The following is a 27,732-nucleotide window of genomic DNA, read 5'->3' as shown; positions in this document are numbered from 1 at the left end:
CCCACATAGCGCGAGCCGCTCTAGAGACACAGAGTGATGGCAGTTTTCAGTTCACCCCTTGCAGCCCTGGTCCATGTAATGGATGCTCGTGCAGCGCTGGCAATCTCCCCCGCAGATGAGCGCGGTCGCTGCTGACCACGGGGGCGGGCGGTCGAGCACATGGTCCATCACAGACGCATCTGTCACGCGAAGCACCCCATTAAACACCGCCCATCCCAGGCACAGCGGGGCGCCAGCAGGATTGTATTTTTCTTTTTTGCACTCCCTCCAGGAATCAACTAAAAACCCACTACGGCCACGTCATTCGCCCTGTGGGTTGCAAAAATAATCAAGAACAGAAATGTCTTCATGGGTTGCAGGTCAGGTGAGCACTACAAACGGGCATAGTATAAACCTTCAGATGAGCCCAAGAGCATCCCGAGCAAAACCCCACTGCTCTTCAAAAGGCTTGATGGCTGTTTTAGAAGAGTCGCACAGTTCACTGAACATCGGGCAGCAGAGGGAATCAATTTCACATCTGTGAAGTCCTCCGCAAACAATAGACAGGTTAACGCCTTTGTGTAATTTATACAGGATGTGGACATTTTACCGTACAACATCTGACTTACTACGAAAGTGATCTCCTGAAGGATCAAACAAACAACAAAGCAAAAATGGCAGCAATCATTGCTCCACAAGCCCTGCTGGGGGCTGTTGGACTGGGCTGGTCATGGGTGTTGATACAGCTCATCCCGAGTAACAAATATTAACACAACAACTCAACCGTGTCAAGGCAAAGCACCAGGCTTGTACCTGTCAGGTAATCCTGTATCCGGCGTCTCATTCTACCGACCCAATCTGCCCGTATACTACAGTATTGCATTAAACATCATGCCTAATGTATTCAGACATAATTGGAGCACTGCAGTGGCACTCTCCTCACACAGGCGGTTCAGGAAAACACACTTTACAAATGTTTACCTACAACTGTACACTGTTCACACCACCATGGGAATTCACAACAAGAACAAGCCAGGAGAACTGCTTCAATCCTATCAGCCCCCTCCTCCCACACACACACACACACACACACACACTGATACACACACAAACACACAAACACCAGTACACAGACACACACTGATACACACACACACAAACACCAGTACACAGACACACTGATACACACACACACACAAACACCAGTACACAGACACACACTGATTCACACACACACACACACACACAAACACCAGTACACAGACACACACTGATACACACACACACCAGTACACAGACACACACTGATACACACACACACAAACACCAGTACACAGACACACTGATACACACACACACACAAACACCAGTACACAGACACACTGATACACACACACACACAAACACCAGTACACAGACACACACTGATACACACACACACACACCAGTACACAGACACACACTGATACACACACACACACAAACACCAGTACACAGACACACACTGATACACACACACACCAGTACACAGACACACACTGATACACACACACACAAACACCAGTACACAGACACACTGATACACACACACACACAAACACCAGTACACAGACACACACTGATACACACACACACACACCAGTACACAGACACACACTGATACACACACACACACAAACACCAGTACACAGACACACACTGATACACACACACACACAAACACCAGTACACAGACACACTGATATACACACACACACACACACAAACACCAGTACACAGACACACACTGATACACACACACACACACACAAACACCAGTACACAGACACACTGATACACACACACACACCAGTACACAGACACACACTGATACACACACACACACCAGTACACAGACACACACTGATACACACACACGCAGACACACACTGATACACACGAGGGGGTCACACTATCGGAGCAAAAGAAAGTTGTTTTAAGCTGTGAGCAAAAATCTAAGAAGTTCAGCTTAACCGTTATCTTTTTTATATTTGTATTTCAAAAAAAGTGTGTAGAACCTCTCCAAAGCAGACACGGCCGCTACGCCGGCAGTCAGGGTTGGGAATCGAGGAGGAACGATAAGAACAGCAGGACAAGAAAGGAGGGAAGAAAACCCATAAAGCGCTTTACTTACAAACTCCCTCTTCTGGGCAGACTCAATTCCTTCTGTAAAAGAGAAGAGAGAAAAGAGAGAACGTCACAATGAGAGACAAGCCAACCATTTGACACGCGGACAACAAAAACAACAGAAAAGCACGTTCAGTGGAGATCATTGGACTGAGAGAAACCTGCCCACCAGCCCAAACTGCCCTCCGGACGGACACAGGGCAGCTTGATGCCGGTTGTAGGATCGATGGGAGATTCTAAAACCGGATTTGTTTTCTTATTTTACTCTCTCTCATATAAAAACAAACATAAGAAGCCCATGTTGGACAGAAGCAGTGACCCCAAGTCTGCAGCAGTGTGAAATCCTAACACATACATTGGCGCATTATGGATTCGGGGGGGGATGGCCTTGACAACACGAGAACAAGAAATAATGCGGAACTGAATTATTGAAGGGCCCCACAGCTATCGGTCTGGTTTTAAATGCCATAATCATCCATCTTTTCCAATTTGAGATGCAGTTGGAAAGGCCTCCCGAGATGAGACAAGGCAAGGCTGTGCTGCGTACCAAGAAGACATGCACACACAGCAGTGAAACAAGACTCACTCTAATTAATCAATTTATTAACACTGAATTCACACACAGCAGTGAAACAAAACTCTAAATCAATTAATAAACACTCCATTCCCACACTATAGTGAAATAAGACTCACTACAATTGATCAATTAATAAAAACTATTAACACATGCTGCAGTGAAATAAGACTCACTCCGATTCCTCCCTTTAAAATCTCTAAATTCACACAATACACTCACCTAAAGGATTATTAGGAACACCTGTTCAATTTCTCATTAATGCAATTATCTAACCAACCAATCACATGGCAGTTGCTTCAATGCATTTAGGGGTGTGGTCCTGGTCAAGACAATCTCCTGAACTCCAAACTGAATGTCTGAATGGGAAAGAAAGGTGATTTAAGCAATTTTGAGCGTGGCATGGTTGTTGGTGCCAGACGGGCCGGTCGGAGTATTTCACAATCTGCTCAGTTACTGGGATTTTCACGCACAACCATTTCTAGGGTTTACAAAGAGTGGTGTGAAAAGGGAAAAACATCCAGTATGCGGCAGTCCTGTGGGCGAAAATGCCTGGTTGATGCTAGAGGTCAGAGGAGAATGGGCCGACTGATTCAAGCTGATAGAAGAGCAACTTTGACTGAAATAACCACTCGTTACAACCGAGGTATGCAGCAAAGCATTTGTGAAGCCACAACACGTACAACCTTGAGGCGGATGGGCTACAACAGCAGAAGAGCCCACCGGGTACCACTCATCTCCACTACAAATAGGAAAAAGAGGCTACAATTTTCACAAGCTCACCAAAATTGGACAGTTGAAGACTGGAAAAATGTTGCCTGGTCTGATGAGTCTCGATTTCTGTTGAGACATTCAGATGGTAGAGTCAGAATTTGGCGTAAACAGAATGAGAACATGGATCCATCATGCCTTGTTACCACTGTGCAGGCTGCTGGTGGTGGTGTAATGGTGTGGGGGATGTTTTCTTGGCACACTTTAGGCCCCTTAGTGCCAATTGGGCATCGTTTAAATGCCACGGCCTACCTGAGCATTGTTTCTGACCATGTCCATCCCTTTATGACCACCATGTACCCATCCTCTGATGGCTACTTCCAGCAGGATAATGCACCATGTCACAACGGTCGAATCATTTCAAATTGGTCTCTTGAACATGACAATGAGTTCACTGTACTAAACTGGCCCCCACAGTCACCAGATCTCAACCCAATAGAGCATCTTTGGGATGTGGTGGAACGGGAGCTTCGTGCCCTGGATGTGCATCCCACAAATCTCCATCAACTGCAAGATGCTGTCCTATCAATATGGGCCAACATTTCTAAAGAATGCTTTCAGCACCTTGTTGAATCAATGCCACGTAGAATTAAGGCAGTTCTGAAGGCGAAAGGGGGTCAAACACAGTATTAGTATGGTGTTCCTAATAATCCTTTAGGTGAGTGTATAGTGAAACAAGACTCTCTAATTAATCGATTAATAAACACTGAATTCACACACTGCACTGAAATAAGACTCACTCTAATTCTCCCATTTATAAACACTAAATTGTAGTAAACTCCCAGTATTGATCGGCCAGTCTTTCGTGGGGGGGGGGCAGCCAGGTTCTTCATACTGTTACTGTCTAATTCTAACCAATCAATACGAGCTCAAATGTTCATTAGAAACTAAAGTGACAATTATCATTGGATTTCACGGTGCTGATTTTCAAAGCAAATGCGAGGTGGTCTTTCAAATGTGCCGACCCGGTAAACAGGGTCCTCGGCTACACAGAGCAAAGAAAATAAGCCTCTTTTTGGTGAATTTTGTTAGGTGGTTTTGAGAGAGGGGTTCCTCTTGGCAGCTTTAAAAGACACACGAGTTAATGATAATGTTCAATCTTCGGTTATTATTGAGGTTTCTTGAGGATACATCGTCTCCATACAACACCTCATGGCTAACCGTGGCAGGAACCGGCCGGCTTAACCATAACCCACTCCACACACTGATTACACCCACATAACCCACATCAACATCTAACCCGTTTAGGCTTCATCCACATCATAAAGTTCTGGACTAACAACTAAAATTTGCTTTACAAAACAATATCTGAAGTAAAACAACTGGATACAATTGAATAGCAGGTAGATTCTTACAGTCGATTCCGCGTTACAAACGTATAGGAGATGCAGACACTTAACACACCGGTCGTGAAGCTGATTTTATAACTATTTTTACTCTGTTGCTTGAACAGGCTGTGATGATGATATCCTGAAATTAACCATCACTTACACATGTACAGTAGAAGCATAATGTCAGACTCCCACCCCCACATACAGAACTGCTGTAGCAAATGCTTTATGGAATAATTTAAGTGTTGGAGTAGGAGTTGGAGTAGCAGTAAGTTAAGTGCAATGCCAGAGTAGGGCCAGTAGATGGTGATATTTATGCTCTTCGCTCTAAGGACATATGGTGTACCTTGAGAAAAGCATGTTGACGGACCTGGACTGAGTCTGAGCTCAAGAGCCCGGAGAGACGTCATCTGAGGCAAAGAAGTTCACTCTCCACACGCGGCACACTTCTAAGGGCAGTGATGTTCAGGCTGTACAACGCACTAGTTAGAGCTCATCTGGATACTGATGAAAAAACAGACTGGATAGGATCCTTGGATCACTTAGTTATTAATGGACACCAAACGAGCACGATGGGGCGAATGGCCTCTCGATTGGACACTTTCTTATGTTCTTAAGCCCACATCACAGCAATTTCAACCTTAATGATAATGATTTTGTATGAATTATAAATGAGCAATTTTAAATGAAATACTATAGCGCAAAAATATTCATATTAGAGTAACTAAGGCATTTCTAGGAATGGAGAGGAGATCCCTGAGTTAGTACTGGATGGTTTTACTTTGGTTTGTTTTTTTCTTCTGTGAAAGGCTTCCCATTTCTGTCGGATCCCTCTGAGGATCCCTGCGGCGCCCCTAACCTCAGCTAGCAACTACTAACACATTATTTTGCAACTTATATATAATATATAACTGATCAAACACACAGAGAGCAAAAGGGAACTGCCTTTTTAAAAAAAAAAAAAAAAAACCACCATAAACTGGACACAAAATTTAAAAAACTCCTGTTCTTGTGTTTTATGCCGTGTTGGTGTTACAGCAGCACATCTGTCAGAGGAACGTCACCCTGTTGTGGGTCACCAGCCCGGCTCGTCCGTCTCCAGCTGTAAAACCCATTCTCCAATTCCTCCATTACGGCTGTGTGTGGCACCACCTGCTGGTTTGGACAGGAATTTAATTACGTTGAGCAAACTGCGGCTCAGATGTGTGCGAACCGTGATGGGCTGATTAATATGAGCCGGTTTTCCTTCAAAAGCACATTTTCTGAGCAAACGGGCCAGGGGGGTTGATAAAGACCGTTTCCCGAGCAGCAGCATGCCATCCCAGATTAGCCTTCAGCATCTGGGCTGGGAGATCAGGTTGACAGCAAATTCTCACATCTCAACATACAACACAAACAATACCACGTTATATCTTTTTAAATACACAACATCAGTTTGAGAAATTCGGTTTTAATCTTTAATTAATAAAATGCTCTTAAAATCCAGGGAGGGGGAAACAAACAACGAATGCACATCTTCAACAAAAGGAAGAGAGGATTGAGATGTGTTTCCACAAGCAGAGGTCACAAGGTGCTCCCTGGAAAACGCTCCCTTGGCGTCCCAGTGTTGTGCAACTGTTCTTTGTGTTTTTATTTATTTTTAAGATGCGTCTGTAAAGCACGGAACAAAAGATCAGCGCCGCGGAGACCTCGGGTCAGCACTTCAGGACTCTCTGACCCGACACAGGTCTTTCCGGTGCCTCCAGGCCACCCGCCCTCTGAAACGCAGCTTTCCGAGAAGTTCATGTACAAGCCGAGTTACAGAACTAGGGAAATAAAATCTTTACATAACAGCCACAGTATTTAGTTTGAAGAGTCTTCAGACTGTATTCCTAATGGGTTTGTGTTGCCGTTTGTTTTGTTTTTGTGATCTTTCCTGTTCGTCACTGTAAATATACGACTATTGATACTGAAATGGAAACATCGAGGGGCAGTTGTGCTATATTTGCCTCCTCACCCTATTTCTTTCACCCCACTTGCATTCCCTGTATTGTGGGTTGAACGTGTACTTCAGTAAGATCAGCCAGACACACGATTGAGCACTTGGGATGGGATGAACTAATGACAAATAAAACCCCTCTTTGTAAGCAGTGTAAAGCACTATTATTCCCCCCTAAGTGCGTTCGGGGTCACTGCGCCCCCTGAGGAGGCACCCCAGACCGGACAGACGCCCTGAGGCTGGAAAGCGCCCAGTCATCATGTGGCCGGGCTGTGGGACCGGGTACTGAGGGCCGTGGATCAGACACGGGCTTTTAAGCAGAACCTTTCATGTCTTTCTAGATGAACGAACTCTCAGGTTCACTGCCTCAGTGTTTCCAGACCATATAAAGAGAAGACAACAAACGCAGGCCACAGGAAAGCAAGAAGAGTCCGAATGCAAAATTACCCGTTATTGTGCACATAATCTGCACATTATCATTAATACTACTCCATTCAGTTAATCACTTACTCCTCCCACAGCTTTTACACCAGACTTAGTAAACGTCACAGTGATGTTGCCTTAAACACAATAAGACACTAAATAGAGACAATACACAAGATTATATTGAGACAAAATATATTCTAGTCAGCCATTGTTTCCTTTCACACATCTTCAAAAGTGAGAATTTACAGTTCATTGCGAGACAGGTCAAAGCATACTAAACTGTCACAGCAAAGCAAATCCGTACACTGTAAATAATAATAAAATAAAGCAATCCATCAATGCAAACAAACACAACCTCCTTCAGAATCAAGCACATATGCAGAATCAAGCACACAGGATATAAACTGAATACACAGTTTCTGAAGTAAAAACACTGAACAGGATCTCAAATCATGCTGTTTTCCATGCACTGCCAACTCTGCATTTCAACAGACTACAGTTGCTGGATTGAGGAAGGTTCTCTGCTGCAGAGAGAGAGACGCAGTAAATGAATCGGAGACAGTTCAGATCTCTCTGCATTGCCAACACGCCGGTTCGTCTTCAATCTGATCTACGAGGAGTTTCTTCCGTGTAATAGATCTCTGCAGCATCAGCTCTGCACACAGAGCTTCCGACGATAACCGACTAACGCAGAATTCATTTCCAAGCTGTAATTTTATTTGTTATGAAAGGTATTGCAAAAGACGGGATGAGATTTCACCTTAGACAGCGCATCATCAGATAGGATACAACCAGACCTCCAGCAGGAAGAAGAACATGGAATTGAATATCTATCTATACACACACACACAAACACAATATAAACAAAAGACTGGAAAAGAAGAGCATCCCTAAACCTCAGCAGACTTCTCTGTAGACAACACTGAAAGCAGACAGTCTTATCATTTAAGACACCACCAGCTATTGACAAAAGACATCAATAAAACCTTGAGGATTAAAACATTAAAATAAATCCATCTGAATTTACTCTCCAGTTACTTTGTGCAACTTTGAAGTGCTTCTCCGCCAGTCCCCCGGTATCTCGGGACCATTAGGAGAACGCCTGGCAGTGTTTTCTCGAGCAGACGCAGTTCCCCTCTCCGGGCTGATCGCTGCAGAGGGTGGATTTTCCACTGCAGCGTACAGGACAGCGTTTCATGCCTCCAAAGGCTCTCCAGGAGCTGGGCTCTTCCCCGGCCAGTCGTGCGGCTTTCCTGCCTCAAATTTACAGGGGCTTGTTGCCATTGAATGTCCGCTGCAGTTGCGCTCCCCAAGCCCAGACATGCACCATCAAAGCAGCGGCATAGGGTTTATTAAAAATGCGGTTTTATTTCTGGGGTGCTTAAACAATAGCAGATGAAGAACTCTGCTTTGTAGGTATGAGCAAAGTGCTGACTTAGGGAAAAGAAAGACAGACGCTCCTTTGCTGGTTTTATTAGCCACCCGGTCTGCATCACCACCTCTCAGGTAAGAGACATTGTTCAGCAGCTCGTTCCCAGAGTTACTCTTGAGGAGAGGAGGGCCACCAAAATCTCGGAGGCATTTTTCTGCTTTCTTGTAGGACTACCCGAGGTCATCTACTGTGGATCTGACCACTCTAGACTGGGCTACGACCACGATGCCAGCAATGGGAGCCACAACACAGAGGGACGGTGGGATTGGCAGGTCTCTCAAAACCACAGCAGGATCTCAGATGCACTGGCAGGAAATCGCAGTAAATTACGCTACAAATGCAGGTGTGCAACGAGGAAAAGTTCGAAGCACTGTAGAAACAGACCACAGCATTGTCTCTCATCCCCTGAAAGGATCTGCAAAATGGTGGGGATATACTCAAAAGCAGAACTCGCCCGTTCTGTAGATGTTCACAAGTTCAGCCGGCAAAGATCCACTCAAACGGTCCACCGAACAGAAGAACCGAGAGCTATAAAAACTGTATCTCGTACTTAATGAGGCAGAGCTGGCGAACCAGTTCATATCAGAGAGGTACGGGCGAACTCCTCCGACACCACGCGCCTCTCTCCCACACTCAGACATGTTTACAGAAGAATTTGTCTGTAAAAGTTGACACTCTTTCATAGTAATAAAGATGCCGTACAGTATTATCTGAGGTAAAGATAGTCTAGGTTATTAACGCTGGTCAACACAAAGATAAGGACAATGTTACCTCTGTACTCGCTCAATTCTCATATTCCTCCATTCATTCGTAATTTCGTATGGGGGAAAAAATATTTAGGGAATGATTAACTATTATTTGAAGACATCATTGTTAGTGGTAATATAATTGGATTATATTTAAACCTCTAAAATCAATACACACACAGTTTGGGGCTGAAGGAGACTGGTCTGCGGGCGTTCGTCGTCTCAGTGTGATGTGATGTGCGCGCCCTGGAGGAGGGTTTGTTCCACTAGCACAGCTATAATGCATAATTTAATAACGACCTGTTGATCTTCCATTAATTCCCTGAGAACTTTAGGATGTTAAGAGTGTGATGCAACTCAATAAAACTACATTTAAATATGGGTTTGAGACACAGATCACATTGGGGGAATAAACGGATAACGATACTTATATGTTTAGTACTGTCTGGGGAAATTTTAACAAGATCAGTGAATCCCATCCAGGTAATAAGATACAATAAACACCATCATCTTCTAATGCATCCTCAAGAGGAGCCAAAGGTCAGAACGAACCGTGTGTGTGTGTAATCAATCTATAAAAACGATGTGTGTATCTATTTAACCACTTCTGTAAGTTTTAATGTATTGTTCATGTGACCTGTAAATCAACCTGGATTGGGACGTCTGCCAAAAAATAAATAATAAATAACCCTTCATAAAATGTACCCTTTTCTGCATCTATGTATACTCTATAAAACAACAACACTAAGGACCTCAGGAGAATCAATTAATAACATTAGTACACACACACCATTTATATTCTATATATGAATCAATCACATTTCCACAGAACATAGCTAGTTGTATTAGCAGTGATAGGCCACTGAAGAGAGGCTTATTAAAGGATTGTGCAAGGTGCGCCCGGATCAATACAGTGCCTGATCTCCTTAACAAGGGCTGCGGGACTTAGCCATTGTGCCGCTAGACAAGACCTGGGCTTTATGTGACAGCAAACAAAGACCCCACAAACAAGATGATCCACACCGGGGGATTAAACAAAGATTGCAATCTATAATCTATGTATTATATCTATATCTAGTATCTCTATATTATACTCATATATACATATTATAAACACACACACACACACATATACTCATTCTTCAACATGTCAATTTTTACAGCTGAAACTGTGCATCAAGTTTTGTTTTTATCTAGATATACGACTCCTCTGTAATCAGGTTTGACTGGAGGAATACGCTGGACTGGTTGAGAGAGAACATGGGTGTGTGGGGATTAAAACCGCGGGCCAAACTGCATGCCAAGCGCATGTCTGCTCAACGGGCCGATCCCGAGGAGCTCCCTGTACCGCCGGATCACTGGGACCACTCCCACGCCCGGCAGGCATCTAAACTGCAGCCCTGACTGGATATGAACAGCCCTGTAAAGGAAATACAATAACAAGGAGAAAGCCAGCCGCCCGCAGCGACGGGACCCTTCTCCTCCACACGGCAGACGGGAGCCCGACTCGGCACACCGGGAGATGGCAGCATCTGCATCCTCCGCTCCGAGCCCTAAACACCGTCCGCAGGCGCTGGTGAATGATGGATGTGGAGAGCTCCCCCAGGCAGGATTTAAACCCGTGGCCTCCTGGCACAGACAGACTCCCGGCTCCCCCCCAATGCTCACTCACACTCTGAAGGAATGGGAAGGGGAGGCAGATGTGCCGGAGCAGATCCGAATCAAGTTCATCGAGCAGCCGGCACTGGGGCATCTGCTGGTGCCCGTCACCGACAGCTCTCTCTTTAAGGGGTTGTACACATATCGTGTTGATATGTAAAATTGGGGATCAGGGGACACAGCGTTCTGCTTCATGATTTGATAATTCCAAGGGTTTGAGCAGTGCTGTTGTGATCATATGACACAGAAGAACGAGCTACAAAATAAAGCATTATAAAATGATATGGACACAGCGAGAGAAAGAGGGACTCTCTCCCTTTTATTTCTTTTTTCAGAGACTCTGCAAGATGTTCTCTTGCACTATACGAGACCGACGGGGACAGATTGTGTGTGGGACAGCAGGCTGAGCTTTGCTGCACCCCCTCGTTGTGTGTGTGTGTGTGTGTGTGTGTGTGTGTGTTCAGTAGGATGAGTTCAGAGGAGCCCTTTCTTCAATAACCAAATTATTTCTATTCAGCCGTGGGCAGCACTGGCAAAATAAATAATGCATCTCTGGGCCGCTGTGGAGAATGATCTCCGTCTCCTATACATCTCCCTTATATGTCCTGCACATAGCATGACGCCACGTGTGAGAGTTTTACAGGGGGGGGAGTCTTAGAAATGTGACTTTCTGAAGAAATATATTTTGGTTTCTTCATATATTGCTTCTCAAAGGTGTCTAAGAACCGCACCGGGGAACCATCGCAGACTGAACACTGCCACTTGATCCTCCATTGTTCACTTTCCTCTATACTCTTTCACACTGCCAATCAAACAGACAAGGACACCTGAACAACCTCGCAAGATAACACCCTCCCTGGTTGCCAATCCTCTTGGCAGTCTGAGACACAACAACACCGGTTTATCACCGTCCATTTAGCTGCCCTGTGTGTCCGTGCCGTCTCTCCGAGGATATTAAAGCAGCCCATGCTCAGCTCGACTGTCTGTGGGGTCAAGGTCACGGGCAAGATGAGAAAGTCGATTTCAGAAGCTGCTGTTCATGTGTGTTTGTTCTTTTTAATTAATTGACATTCGGTGTGGGTGAAAACAGGATCTCTACCCCGTCGAAAAACCTCTCACATGCCAGTTTCTCTCTCTCTCTCAAGCCGTAAGGGTCTGTCTCAACACAGCAGTCATATAACAACAATAAAAACACTATTTCATGAGGTCAAGAGTCCACAGATGGGTGTATGGAGACTAACTAAATTGATTCCATATTGGCAATGAAACGCCAATGCTGTGAAATAAAGCTATAGCTATTAAATGTTCAATGTTATTACCAAAGGGAATATATATATATATATATATATATATATATATGTGTGTTATATAGATGAACGAAGAAATCCTTGTAAGGTTTCATGACATATTGAATGGCTACCATTTTAATAACCTCCCAGTATTAAAGGGGTCTAGATAGGAGCCCAAACCAATAAGACATAAAGGAGAGGTTAAGTGCTGATGTTAAAACGTCCCTTGGGTGGGTCCGAATGCGTTATAATATATAATGATTATACACACACACACAAATGCATTGTATCCTGGGCATGAAAGGGATACTCCTGTCGTCATGATTGTATTGTTCTTCTATTGCCTACTGTTTAACCCCAGCAATTACTGGAAAGATAAGTCACAAACACAACCTCCTTCATTCCTAGAAGCAGCAGAAGCAGGACAATAATACGAGTCCTGATTGAACAGCAGAGTTCATGATATCAAAGTGGGCTCCGGTAATGCATGTAAAACCAGCAGGGCAGTATTCTCTCACACACACAATAACCAGCAGCCACTTTCAGATGCCAGACACAGACGCTGGGGTATTGATTTTTGTGTTTTCTATGGAGAGGGAGGCGATCTCTATGGTAAACCACATCATTACAGTGGAGACATTTCTGTGATACAAGGTGCCAGCAGTTTAACATTTCACCCAATGAAAGGTTACTGTTTGTGACATATATATCAATGAGCCACTTACAGCCTCCCTGGATGATTAATCCTTATTTTTACTCCAACAATGGATTCCCTGGCACAGCTTTCTTCCCCTCCAACAGGCTCAGCCCACATCCCCAACAATAGGACCAGGTGTAGCTATTTCATTTCCAGGCAGGCCATTTATCCTGCTCGCAACAATGCAGATGGAGAAAATAGAGCCGGTGAAATCAAAGCATAAAAGGACAGAGCACAGACATACAGAAAGAATAAAATCCAAACATTATTATGATTATTATTACCCAGAAATGCACATAAACGTTTAATATATAGTGTTTTTGTCCTCAAAATATGCTTTTGAAGCAAAGTCATGGCAAACATCAACAAGATGCTATATTTAGTCTGATTTTACACCGGGTTTAAAACAAATATTGTTGTTGGCAGAAATCTACACACATCTATTGTTGGTTGACAGAAATAAATTGCATCGTACATGTAGCCACCACCTTTATTTTTTTTATAATCCACTACTTCAAAAAGGACTCTCTGCAGCTTATATCTATCGCCAGAGTTAGACACAAAAAAAAAAAAAAACGAGTATGACAAAACAGGTTGGATCTCAAATAGAAATACTATTTAAATGGTCCTCCAGAACAATCAACGTACGTACTTCCCTGCATGTCAGGCCAGTGACATCAGACCAAGCCAGTCCAGCAGCACCACTTTGTGTGTTTGGCTTTGCTGGGTTTTGTTAGTTGGTTTGTTGTTTTGCTTTGTTTGGGAAATGCCTGGTAAATATGGAGCCCAAGTAATTTTATTATTATTATTTTTGTCATTTAGCTGACGCTCTTATCCAGGGCGACTTACATTTGTACCCATTTATACAGCTGGGCATTTTACTGGAGCAATCTAAGTGAAGTACCTTGCTCAAGGGTACAACAGCACTGCCCCACAACCTTCCAGTCATGAGTCCAGAGCCCTAATCACTACTCCACAGTGCTGCCCCATAATTAAGATGCTCTGGATCTGTCGAGCCCCACACGAGGCCTAGGATGTCCAACAATGTAGACCCAGCAGGACCATTGTGCCTCTTCAGCGGCATGTTATTGTATTCACCTCATCTATGCAACCGCAGCCTACAAATTTATCATAAAACCGATAAAAACAAAAAGAGAACTAAAAATGTTACAAGGTTTCTCCTTTGGCTTTGGGAACCTCGAGAGAGTCTGTCCATCTAGACCTGAAAACAGCATTAACAAACTCAGTTGTGCCAATTCATCAATTAATGCAGAAGAAAAAGCTGTTGGAAAAATGTGTTTTAAGGGAAACTGGCAAAATAAAATAAAAAGCGAATGCTCTGGAAACATCAGGACTCGGGCCCTGAGCGATACAGGGATTAAGTTGCAGACTTCCCTGGGGCTGCAGAGCTCCAATAAGCACCTCGATGGCCGTGTCCAAAGGAAGCAATAACAGTGAGGGATTCTCCAGGAATGTAACTCTTGCGGACGTCACCTGAAGCAAAGCAGCTTCGATGGACACCTTCCTCTCAGCTGCCACCTTCAGAGTCACAGACAGGGCATTACATGAAACATGGCACCTGCAGCGGCACCGCATTCGGGAGAAAGGCAAAGGTGCCAGTTGCTAGACCAGACTGATAAAACAATAAAACGCTCTGAAACCGTGACGTTGTATGGCTTTAGCGGTTCCCAAATTCCGGTGCCCAGAAGGTGTACCTGTGACACGAACTCTACGCTGTGCTGTCGGGCTGAAGAGCGAGAGTACGTTCACGAGCGATAAAAGCATCTTGACTGCCGAGCTACAGACGGAAACGCAGCGCCATTTTGTTTTGCTTTCTTGACTTTTCAGTCTCCGCACATCCGGCTCATAAACATGTGCAGAATACAGGGGGCTCTGAATTGTACTTGGCTGTTTGTGTGGTGTTTGCAACAGTCCCGGTTCAGAGACCCCTCTACATTCACTCCACATCATCATATTTTCCCCACACACAGGATTCCCACTGTATTTAACTCCCTGCTTAAGCTACAGTCTACATTCCCCCCATTATTATTATATTCCCTTATCCAGGTCTATTTACAATCATTTCAATACAACAATGTACAGCAATGTACTTTGCTCAAGTGTCCCCCACCTGGGATTGAACCCACGACCTCCGCTCGGCCCTGACCGCTCCTCCGCACAGCGTGTTACCCACACCACAGCCTCATGGATCTGTCAACACGAACACATGATTATTTTTTCTCCCACAGCAGCACAGGTGTACGTGGTGGGACACATTTGCATGTTAGACACTGCAGACGCACACTGAAACAGATGACTTTGTCTGTAGGTCGCAGGTCTGGTTTACCTCTAGGTTCCAGATCAGGAATACACGTCAGCGCGGCTTCAAATCGTAAATTGCAACCCCACTATTTGACTGGAACAGAAACCGCACAACAGAAAACCACCAAGCAAGGTCTCGCCTACCTGGACCTGGTATAGGGGAAAGTTTTAATAGAATGCAGGCCTAGGTTTGTTCAGGGCACATCTATCAATTCGGTTTAACGTAGCGCCTAAAAACCACAAATATGACAATTCGAATCACAGAGAGAGATAGAGAAATAAATAAAAAGCCTAAACACCCCCCTGATAATTGTAATTTACTTTACTTATGGGTTTGCTGCGCTGGTGCCATTTGCTGCCAGATGTCCTGAATCTCATCCAATCATCATCAAAACCACAATGGCTCCATTAGCGCGGGAGGAGCTGGACCCGCTGGGGAGAGATGCGTCACGCACTCGGAGACGCCCGAGTGTTTCAGCCCTGCGGCACATCGGCATAAGAGCCGGGAAGAGAGCCGAGTTACAGGGCACCACATTGCGCTGATGGCGGTCATTTTCTCCACACAGGAAGCAGGAGGTGAGTCCTGTTAAGCCGAATGCATTGTGGGATTCTTTAAAAACTTTACAAGTTCGAGAGCAGTACTTTTGTCCTTTAGCAAATCATGACTTATTTATACTGCAGGTCTTAAGAACAACAGTGAAGGTGTCCATTTTTAAAGAATTAAAAATAACCAAAGCTAATCTTTGTGCTGTTGCCTGTATTAAGTCAAAATCAACCACAAAAGTTCAATTCTACATCTGTAAATCCCTTCCAATTATATTTTTTACCTTTCCTATTAAGGAGATGTGTGAGCCGGACGCGGCCCGCAGTTTTAACAGTAAATCCCTTAACCACGTTTAATTCTGAAACTTTAATTATAGGACTTATATCAGAGAGCAGCCCATTTACAGCAATTAAGCTGCAGTAAAATGTATATAAAGAGCACCTGTTCCAACGAGCGAGGTTCATATTCATCCTTAATGCCAGAGAATCTCGAGGGCTCTCGAGTGCGTCGAACGGGGAGGCAAGTGGCAAAGAAAATGCCATTGATATCAAAAGAAAGGACAACTCCCAACGACCAATCACACTGAACTGTCCTTCCTTGTTTTGAGGGCACGGTGTGGCGGTGATCGCAGGAAAAGTCTTCGGCTGTTCCTCTGTTTTTTAACAATAGGCCGTCCTCCCTGCCATGGTCACGTGCGTCCGTCTTACATATCCCGTCCAAAAAGGGGGTTTCATCTTAATCTGTAGTAACTGTAGATTACTGTGATATGTTACTGACTAAAGAAATAGAAGAAGGGACAGATGCTTTAGAAGAAACTCTAAATCAACCCACAGTTTTGTAAAGCTGGGGGAAACTGCTCTGCCTGCTATTTAATGAATGTTTGATCTACATCACTTTACTTTACAGGTCCGCTCTGATTGCCAGAATAAAAGGCCACCCATCCCGAGCTCCAAATACAGACTCTTCACTCCAGCCTCCGTCAGGACCTGGTTTCTAATCTGAGCTGTGCTAAAGCCCAGGGTGACTGGGTTATCCTAGCTTTGCGTTCAAAAATAACCACACAACGTCCTCTGCAGCGCTTTAACACACAACGCTGTAAAGAGTGAACGATCAGAGACGCTTCACTCACACTCTCTCTCTTTCACATCACGGGAAAGGTAGCACTGTTATGAGCTGAAGGTCTTTTCTTTTTATAAAACACCTTCATTCCCTGAATCTGGACCACACTTTTTAAAACGGAAATCTTCATACCAGCTAAATCGCACTGACCACAGAGACAGGCTGGTGAGGCGGCCAGCGATCAAATCACTTAAAGACAAAGGTAATTAGCAGCAATCTTGGCTCACAGAGACCCTGGATGTTGGCTATAGTCCAAGCACTGTGTGTGTACTTTTAAACAGGCTAAGTGTTTAATATAAGGTGCAAGTTTTAAATGCTCTTTTCAATCTCAGTCGAAAAGGTCGACCTGAAACGGCAGAACAAAACCCGGCAGTCTTTTCACTGGAGGGATTTCGAGGAAATGTAACCCTGGGGGTGGGGGTTCAGCTGGCAGGGCTGGTTATTAATGTGGCCCCTGCAGGAGCCCGTCACCCTGGTGAGGGGACGCCAGTGCGTCTTTCTGCTCAGCTCATCAAAACCACAACTCAGAGAGACCGCAATCCATCTCTAACAAACAAACAACATGAGGCACTGGGGGGGGGTTGGCACATTTTGTTCCATGACATGGTTTTAATTGTGTGAAAGAACAGGCAAACGGCGGAGTTTATTAATTCATGAAGGTGCATAATGCGTTCATTCAACGTCCATTAGGGGTTTTGTGTCTCTGGTTCCCTACAGTCGTGTGCAAACCGTCTCCAGTGCACACATCACATCTGCATGGGCTTCTTTGTCACATCACTCAAAATAAATCCCCAGGTAATTTCTGTCAATGTGGATTCTGGGAATCGGAGCTGGTGTTTTACATTTTCTCCGCAGACAAATTCCCCCGTCCAACTGACAACATTGCAAGATCCCAGGAAAGCCAGGGCACGGGTGTTTGTGTAGCAAACAGGCTGCATGAAGCGCAAACTACAAGCGCACAAACCAAGCGATTCTGTTGTGATTGCAGTTCTGGAGTCAAGGACCAAAAGAAGGGGAAACAGGCTCATTTCACATTAATACAAGGTTGTAATTGGCAGTTTGAATACTGGAAATTACAAGTTTGGTCGTGCCCGATAAATGAAAGGGCTAATTATGTGAAATGTTAATGGGCAGTTTGGTTAATATCAGTAAAAAAAAACAGAAGAGGAAAATCTGTTTTAAATGTCAAAGAACAGAATTTATCCAAGTTAAAACATTCTTGCAACTGTAATGGTTTGAAAGTTACCTTCATGTTAAAAAATACAAAGGAACTCATTTCTGATCAGAGTCCTTGTAAGCCTTCCTGATAATTGGCCGAATTTAGAACAGCAAGGGGCAAATCTCCAAATTAAAATAAACAAAAGATGAAAGGCCTCCCATACCTTTGTGCCAATTTTTTTTTAATTAGTAAATTTTAATTAACAAGGAAGGTTTATTTGATGTTGTTGTGGTTGGTTTGTTTTCTTAAATGTTTTGACCAACCATGCTTTAAATTGAGTAAATACTTCACACTAATTGTCTCACTTAAAAGCTCTTTAAATCATACACTTTTTAACGCAAATAAACAATTCCTGTATGGGAATCTTGCTGACATCAGCTAAAAACATCTCGTGTAAAATTGGCGACACAAACAGAAGACAAGAGCAAATGAAACCGGATTCCCCATTACGCTTCACTGATGATAAACATCCCATTCACAAATCTGAAACCCTACGCGAACGTTTCTAATCCGCTCTGAACACGTGTGAGGCAGTTCTCTTGACCACAAGCACGGCTCGTCCGTGTGAGAAATGACAAACACACAGCTATCTAACAGAGCTGTTTTCAATGTGGTTGCTGGAGGCTGTCCAGGGATGACACTCAATATCTCCCCTGAAGAGGAACAAACTTCAGAGTCCTCTTCACAATGACACAGACCCACAGACGATCACACAACCGCCAAACGTGACAGATATGATTAAGCATGAAGACGAGACAAACCGGTATACATTTCGTTTTGGTTAATTGGTAATTTTCTGCCAAGATGTCAAATGATGATTTCCTCGGCCAGGCTGTTAAAGCACGCCTTGAAAACATCACACTTTTTGCCTTCAACAATCTGTCACAGAAACAACAGCCTTTGAAGAAAATACTCTCACAGCACCATCCAAAGCAGAGAAAATATCACATCTAATACATGCATGTTACACTAATAAAATCAAACTCAGATTCCAAAACAGAAAGCAGTAGAGTTTAAGGAAAACAAATAAGAGAGAAAAAATTAAATTCAAACCCAAATCATAGCCCTTATTCCCCCTGACCATTTTAAATAAACACACTGTACATGGATTAAAATAACCAGTGGTACTGACATGTCTGGACGGAGCATACTTGTCTGAAGCAAGCAGACAAACACACACACACACACACACACACACACACACACACACATTTCTTGCCTCCAGTCCACACAGGCAAGTGTTAACAGTAAGACTCACAAAGTCTTGCTGAAAACAAGCTCACACAAACCCCCACGCAGCCCCGTCCTCCGGCAGGCAGAGGAGCGGAGGACAGATGCCCGCCGGCGGCACGGTGCCCTACCTGTAGCCCCCTGCGTCTCAGGATGCTCGACTCGTCCATGGCAGCATGCGGATCCTCATTCCTGCCCACAACACCAGAGCCATGCTGCGCTGCCTCTCAGCTCCACGCGCAATCTGATCCCAGCAGCTGCTCCACGCTTACATCACAGCTTATCTGATTGGAGGGGGGGGGAGTCAGCTGACACTCCCCTTGGTGATTCTCTCCAGTAACTTCAGGACAGCGGCGGTGCTGCCGGCGGCGTCTCTCACAGCCCCCCGCGCCTGTCGCCCCCCGCGCTGCGGACACACTCCCGCGCCCGGCCCCCCGTTAAAAAGCAAGGAAATCCTGTTACAATCGTGAGGCTCTGCTAACAATGAGACTGACATCCTGTCTGACCGAGCTCTCACAGCGGCAACAAGCTGCACCTATTTAAATAATTCTGTCTGCTTCTCTTTCTCTTTCTAAATATAGTGGTGGGGGGGGTGGAAGGTCAGGTCAGCCAAGTGCAACAGCAATGACACCTTCAGTACAGAGCGCAGAGGGCAGCCGGACCCAAGTGGAAAAAACTAAAATAATACGGGGAAGACTGGAGCACAGCAGGCCGGCCGTGTGGAGAGCGGGGGTCCCGATAGCCCCGCAAACGCTCTCCCGCCGGCCCTCCCTTCTCACCGGTGCTCCGGCAGCCGAGGCATTTACATAAATACATCTCCGGTGTCAATTTCAAGCTCCAGCATGCATACTTCTGTTTTTCTCCTCTCTCTCCAGACCGTTTGTCGGTGGCCAGTTGTTCTCGCACCTCGCCAGGATACACAATCAGCCGCCGGGAGCCAAATCTGAGCCCTCTGCACAGCCAAGCAATCTGAATTATTAGCATTTAGAAAAATAAGTTGTGTGATTTCCATCGTGCAATTTCCATGCCGTAATTTCACAGTCTGTTTCAGATTGGCGTTTTTCTCTGCCCTCTCTCGGTCTCATTTCAATTCACTGTGACCACACTCTGAATATTAAGTGACCCCCCCAACACTGTGTTTCAAACAGAGCACATGATTTCTGTTATCGAACAACGAACAAGAGTGACAGCTGCCTATAGCTGAGAAATACAAAAGGTCAAGAGGGTGAGCTGAGAATAAACTTTCCTCTCTCTCCTCCATCCTATTGTTTCTGGAGCGACGGGACTCGTTAATTTGCAGGAGCCAGATAAGGGAAAGAGCAGGTCTTGGTGAATGGAGAGTATGAGTGTCCCTGTGCAAAGATTAATTTAAAATGCTGAACCTGTGATTAGGGGCGATCACAGATTCGCAGAGCATCACTCGTGTGTTTAAACGTTAGCCGTGACACTTTGTGCTGATTGCACTTATGTGGACTGACTACCTGACTGTCTGGCCATAATTAAATGGCTCAGGGTCTTTGGTATTTTAAAGAAGGGGAAAGAAAAATTGCTTTACGGTTTTGTTTGATAATGAGTTTGTTTTATCTGCATTCCCAAAAAGAGACTTGTGCTCAAGACCTTGACAGTTCTCAGGGACGGGAATGTCCAAATTAAGTCAGCTATAGGGTGTGGACCTGTCTCAGTCTAAATGACTCGTCCAGAGCCAAGTGGGGTGTGAGGGGTCTGTGAAAATACTGGGGGCCAACATGGGGTTAGGGGGCCCTCATCCTCCAGTAAATTATTATTCCAAAGAGCGATACAGTGTACGTAGTGAGACATCATTTAACTGACAAACCTAAACGATGAAGCTGGAAAATACCTTGATTGTAAGGTACATTAAGGGAAAAGATATAAACATATCAAAGAGAATAGCAAACGTGGCAGCAGGTCTCTCCGACAGGAAACGCCGACAGACAGCAGCGTGCTCTGCCGTGACCCAGCGCTGCAAGTCCGGCCTCTTATTTAGAAAACAAGGTGTCCAGTGTCCAACGCGGCCGAGAGAGGGAGGGGTGGTGTGCGACTGCGGACGCTCAGAGTTTATGGATCTCATTTCGCCCCAGCGGGTGGCCACCTCTCCTTTGTGCCGGCCAGAGCGATTTCCTTCAAGAGAAGAAAGGGAAAAGCACTTTGTGCCGCCGAGCCGAAATAAGAGTGTGCACGCCACAGAGAGTGATTGAATGAGTGTGGATATCCCATTTTCCAGGCTCTTTACAGCGGGAGCGAGAACTAATGATGGTGTGGAAAAGAGCGGGGATCTGACACCGAGGGCGAGACGGTAAAGCCCCAAAGAGCTGAAAGAACAATTTCACAGCGCAGACAACTACAGCAAGATGTGCCGCACAATTACAGTGCAGTAATGCCAGACCGAAGGCACGGGAGCAAAGAAACTCGACTCAATCAGGATACCATCACTCACAAACAAAACAATAATAAATACACTTGCAATAACACTTATTATGTTAAAATCGCCACCAATTCTGAGAGCAGTCCTTGGGCACGTTACATTGGAGAGGCAATAAAATGCTCTCAGTCAACGATGTCAACTCGCGCCCGTATAAAATATTGAAATGCAGAGAATGAGAGACACTCGCTGCACAGCTGAGCAGTTTGTCAAGTTCCTGACGTTTCAACTATAAATGCTTCATCAGCGAGTGACATTTTTCATTTACACCCTGGTTGTGTGTGTGTACAGTAGGCGCGGAGTCGTTGTGATGCTTTTCACGTGTGCCAATTATCCGAGAGATTGATTTCAAGGTGCTTTTCCTGGAAGGTGATATTGAGCCGCCGACATTAAGAGAAACCTGTGTTTTATTAAACCACCGGCGTTACCAATCGGGAATACGAGGTTGTGTGAACGAGAGTTATGAAATATTAAGATAATCCCAAAATGAATCCATCTCTCATCAGGCCCTCCACAACATGAAAGAGGCGTGGGGGCACGGCCACGGATCGGTTTATCTGACGGCGAGGCGTGCTGTCATTGTGTCGGTCCTGCTGCGCGTGTACAAACACACCGGCGGGGGGGAGCCGAGCGCTATCTGTTAAGGACATCGCCTGCGATCGTAATGAAGGTTAGTCCACAGACAGCGAGGATGCCCCAGATCGGGATTATGACAATCTTATCTCCAAATCGGGCATGAAGAAAGTATTGATTTCCTGTCAAACTTTATCATAGTCAGGAGTGCGGTGCGCGAGATTGGGAGACAGAGAGGCGACACCGAAGGGCGTGGAGGTGGACGGCTGGCGCAGGAGCTGTAGCGGCCCAGAGGGGGGCGGCATGGAAAGGCCTCCTCGGTGAGAGAGCTGAGGTGAACAAAAGCAGCAGCAGCTGACTGGGGCAATGTGCCAGGCTTGAATATATATACCTATATATACACACACATACACAGACAAATTAAAGGAAGAATCTGAATAAATGAGTGGAGGAACATAAAGAATGCAGATGCCTCCAAACAGGTGTACTGCATGATACAATTAAGCAATAAACATCCCATCATGCTCTGTGGCATGTATACAAATTCTGAGCAGGGCCAGTTGACCTGGATTTCGGATCAAGATGGCAAGAGCAAAGGATCCAAGTGACTTTGAAAGAGGGGTCATTATTGGGGCACGAATGGGAGGAGCTTCAGTCACACAGACGCTCAACTGGCTCGTGTTCTGGACAAGTGGGCGAGTGCATGTGTGGGACACCAAGAGAACGGGACAGGCCTGACTGCTGAGGGTCCGGAGGCTCTGTTATGCTGTGGGGGGCATTTTCCTGGCATGGTTTGGGTCCATTTGTCCCCTTAGAGGGAAGGGTCGCTGCAAATCAAGGCAAAGTTATTTTGAGTGATCACCTTTATCCTATGATGACACATTTCTGTACTGATGGGTGTGGTCTCTTCCAGGATGACAATGCCCATCCACAGGGCATGAGGGTCACAGAATGGTGTGATGAGCATGAAAATTATGTGAATCATATGCTATGGCCTTCACAGTCACCAGATCTCAACCCAATTGAACACCTGTGGGAGATTCTGGACCGACGTGTTAGACAGCGCTCTCCACCACCATCATCAAAACCCCAAATGAGGGAATATCTTTTGGAAGAATGGAGTTCATCCCTCCAGTAGAGTCCAGAGACTCGGAGAATCTGTGCCAAGAGCATTGAAGCTGTTCTGGGGCTCGTGGTGCCCAACTCCTTACTGAGACACTTAATGTTGATTTTTCCATTAATTTGTCAACCGTCTGTATATAAACAGGGTGAAGCAGTGATGTCTTGGGCGAACGCATGAAAGACAAGTGCAGCCCAAACACATTTCTTACTCATTCATCCATTCATAAATGAAATCTGCCATTTCACAGCTATTCTGAAAACAACAAAAAAACACCACAAACACACATTAAAGTGCTTCTTGGACCAGTGCAGTCCAGTGAAAATCCTCCACAGCCCATTAGGAGAAACCAGGCCAAAGATGGTCTGGCCACTCAAGCGAGGGGGACAGAGGACAGTCACGGGACTCAGGATCCAGGGAACTTTGTTGTTGCTGCTACTGCCTCCCCAGAGCAGCTATAACAGGGTCATCCATAATGGAGGACTGGGATTGGGCTGATTGAAGGAGAACTTAATAAATAAATAATATTAAAATAAATCACTGGCAGGAGGTCAACCCGGGAGCAGGTGGAAAGAGTGCTGCAGCACAGCCTGCACTCGGAGGATCTGCAGATGAAACGAGAAGCTGCCGATCCCTCAGTCATAAATTACACTATGAAATAATGTGCGAACGTACAGAATGTAACTCCAGCACCAGTGCATTGTGGGAGAGGCTCTCAAGCCACAGCTCTGCGTGTCAGAGAGGTAAATATATATATAGGATACAAGCTTGAATTTAGAGAAGCCTGCTTCACACAGGTACAAGTTTTACCAACGTTTCTACAAACCATATGGCGGTCGAGATCACAGACACCTCACTGTTTCTCAGGACAGTCAGACGAAGGAGGACAGAATTACAGAGAGATTAAATAAACATTCATAAACAGACATCTACGGCATCCACAGACAGGCAGTAACATGAAACGACCTGCAGACGTGTGGTTAATAACGAGAGCCGGTGCGGTTGGCCGGTACTCCCTCAAACAACACTCGCACCTGCCGAGTCTCCTGTTACTGCTGAATTAAGTTTCAGTTTCACGTAGGCTAATCTGGGTGGCAAAAACAAGGTCTCGGAGAGCATCCTGGGGCATTTTATTAGACGCACAAAAGAAAACGAGCCCTTTTGAAGGTGAGGTGTCCTAGAAAAACCACTATGTTAATTTGTGTTATTTGTATTGCTGTTTTGGTTTGGACTGGTTTTACTGGGTCATGACCTCCTGAAGAGAGAGAGAGAGGGAGAGAGAGAGAGAGAGAGAGACACACACACACACACACACCAAAACAAAGAGTCTGAGGGGGGGACAGAAATCACTAAGGCCTCCGTTAAACCCCACCTCGGCCTGCCGTAATGACATTCTGTTTGTAGTTTATTGACCCTGTGCCTCTCCAATCATTAATTTAAATCTAATCTCGGTCACACTGTACAGCTTCCCTCCAGGGCTCCCGAGATCGCATGGAGGCTGTTTGGGGAAAAGCCAGCCCTGGTCCTCCATGTCAGGAAACCTCTGATCGGCGGCCTTCTGATCGCGGGGGTGGGGTGGGGTGGGGAGAACAACATGAGGAAGGAGGACACGATGGGACCAGGAGTCTCACATTGCAAGGAGACGATCTTAAAATATTAATGAAACGTTCCTGAAAGGGTTCCATTCACAAAATAAAGTAAAGCATGGTAATTTGGGTCAAGGCATGTTGGAGAAGTACTTGATTAACTCTGGAGAGAGAGAGATACCGAACTGTCGAGTGAATGCAAAGTGTTTTGAAACTCAGAGTTTGCAGTTGTGTCGTTGGCATGACACAGAATAACAGGTTTTGTGTTGGTTGCCGATATTCACTACAGTGATTGTGCCGTGCAAAATAAACTGTACAGTTCCAAAAACAAAAGGTCCAGACATTGACTTTCCACGACACAAACAGTCTCCCACAATATGAAGTAGTTCACCGACGTGCTTCCAGTTTCCTCTACAGGGAATATCGAGGGGAAAAAACACTTTCCTGACCGAAGTAGCGATCGGAGCACGGCCCCCTTGTTTCAGCAGCACACAGGGAACACATTGCGTCTTCCGGTTTGCTGCCACACAAACAGTAACACAAAGGACGCCCAGAAGAGGAAATGGGACTATTTTTCACGATGTTGACAGGAGGTCCAGCTACTGAAGACAGCAGCCGATTGTGAATCCCTCGACTAGATCATCATTATTACTGCTTCACAATCAGAAAGGATTACAGTTTTTATCCCAACCTTCAATTAAGTCAAGACTTTATTATCATCATTGAGCATAGGATAGATCTCTTGTTGTTTTCTTGTAACTTTCAATACAAGTATTTCCAGGCAACCGTATGACAGATACGAGGGTCACATTTAACATTTAGCTGGCTCCATTACAAAAGAAATTATTCCTTTCCTCATGACAAATTCAATCTCTCTATGACTGCAGAGATGATTTATGTCAGGGAGATATGGTGCCCCGCTTTAAGGGAGCGCTCATGTTTGAGAGCGGCGCCATGCAGTAGTCCGGGGTGCAGTTAAATAATTATAATGCCTAAACAAGACTGAGAAACCAGGTGCCACGGCCCCCTGAGGACTATCAGACGGCTACCTTGAGTTTGACTTTCACAGAGGGAAAATAAAAGCCTGTCAAAGATGGAGAAAGATGATTACAATATCCATCGGGCCTTCAGAGGGATTCAATCCGCTGACACTGCAAATACACACTGGCCCTCGGGTGGAAACTATTCTGAAGGAGTGTGGCTGGGGCCATCAGGTTAGACTATGACCGCAGACTGAAGATAGCAGTTTGGTAATACTGCACCGTTGGGCAGTCTGTTTATGTTCAGGTGCTGGAAGGCTATTTTTGTCCGTTCTTGAATTGCTCAGTACTGAACTTTATTGTAATAAGTATTAAGAAGCGCACAGGCGCCAAACACTGAGACACAAGAGCACAGCTGGCGACACAGAATAGAAAGCATCTCAAAAACAAGCTTCAGACTCGAGTATAAATATTACACCATCAGATTGCAATGACTCGCGGCCAGACGTCGTCCACACAAAGCACTAGAAAGGCAGACGACTCCCTCTCTTCAGAAAGACAGGGTGCCTATTCCCCTGACGGAAATGGTTCCTGCAGCATGTATTAATTCACAGACACGAATCTCATCGAGAGAGAATCGCGTTTCACAAGATCTCTGGAGCTGGATATTCCTGTCATCGACGTGTGGAGCAACCGGACACGTATCGACAGTAACCGTGGAGGTCGGCAGGCAAACGATTGCCATCTTCCGCAAATATAATTTGGGGATTCATTCCAGACCGTTGTACAGTTGTAAAATAATTAAATAGCGAGTCTGGAGTAATGTGATGGATGTCTCGGAGAGTGGCTCATCCGGTGGCAGAGTGGGTGTACATGCAGAAATGGTCGCGGAGTCACAGGGGAACACAGACTCATCCTCCCAGAAGAAGAAACTGACTCTAAATCGGGGGCTTCAGCTTGCAGTTAGTGAGGAACTGAAGACTCATTGACCAGATGTTGCTTTGTATTACTGATCACAATGACAATAGTAACTAAATACAGAGACCTGGCAAACGTTGCATTCAACTCTTATATCCCTTTATTTGCATTCATTTTAAATCCCAAAGACCAATCGAATCTTTCATGAAAACAATGAAACTTCCAAAGCCTCAGTAAGGTTGCAAACGCATGCACTTGCACCCTCTAGTGTGATCTCTAGGCACTGCTAGTAGCTCTGCACACACACACACACACACAAACACACGACTGTAAGTGAATTATTTCCGGTTGCAAACAAAGACATGGACTGCTTTTGCTTTGTTTAGAATAAAATGCATACTGACACATTACCAGTCATACTCAAGCCAAACCCAGCAGTCATTAGTATTGTATAATAGCAAGTGTTATTACTCAGAGCTCAGTTTTTTATGTAATTTCTGTTTCTTTGTTTTTGTGACATTACTGTCATTTCATTAGGCCATGATGTTGGTGCAAACGGACGTTATCTGTGGCAGTGTTGTCAATTTAATCAACCTGCACATTGTTTAAATCTTCATAAAACTGAAAGTCATA

The 27,732-nt window shown here is 45.0% G+C and overlaps 1 protein-coding gene across 5 annotated transcripts in view; it reads right to left on the bottom strand.

Moving 5' to 3' along the window:
* The window catches only part of mast4 (microtubule associated serine/threonine kinase family member 4), a 129,868-nt gene that overhangs the window by 62,090 nt on the left and 40,046 nt on the right, over positions 1–27,732 (bottom strand). For 4 of the 5 annotated variants that reach the window (XM_066711561.1, XM_066711562.1, XM_066711563.1 and 1 more), the window contains exon 4: positions 2,153–2,184. In XM_066711561.1, coding sequence (XP_066567658.1) covers positions 2,153–2,184 — 32 coding nt within the window. Of the gene's footprint in view, positions 1–2,152; positions 2,185–19,613; positions 19,714–27,732 lie in introns of those variants that run through there. The other variant, XM_066711568.1, reaches the window with a different exon arrangement.

This window comes from Amia ocellicauda, chromosome 8 (assembly GCF_036373705.1).
Source record: "Amia ocellicauda isolate fAmiCal2 chromosome 8, fAmiCal2.hap1, whole genome shotgun sequence".
Classification (NCBI taxonomy): domain Eukaryota; kingdom Metazoa; phylum Chordata; class Actinopteri; order Amiiformes; family Amiidae; genus Amia; species Amia ocellicauda.
Note: the sequence above shows the minus strand (reverse complement) of the source record. Positions and strands in the feature narration are given on the sequence as shown.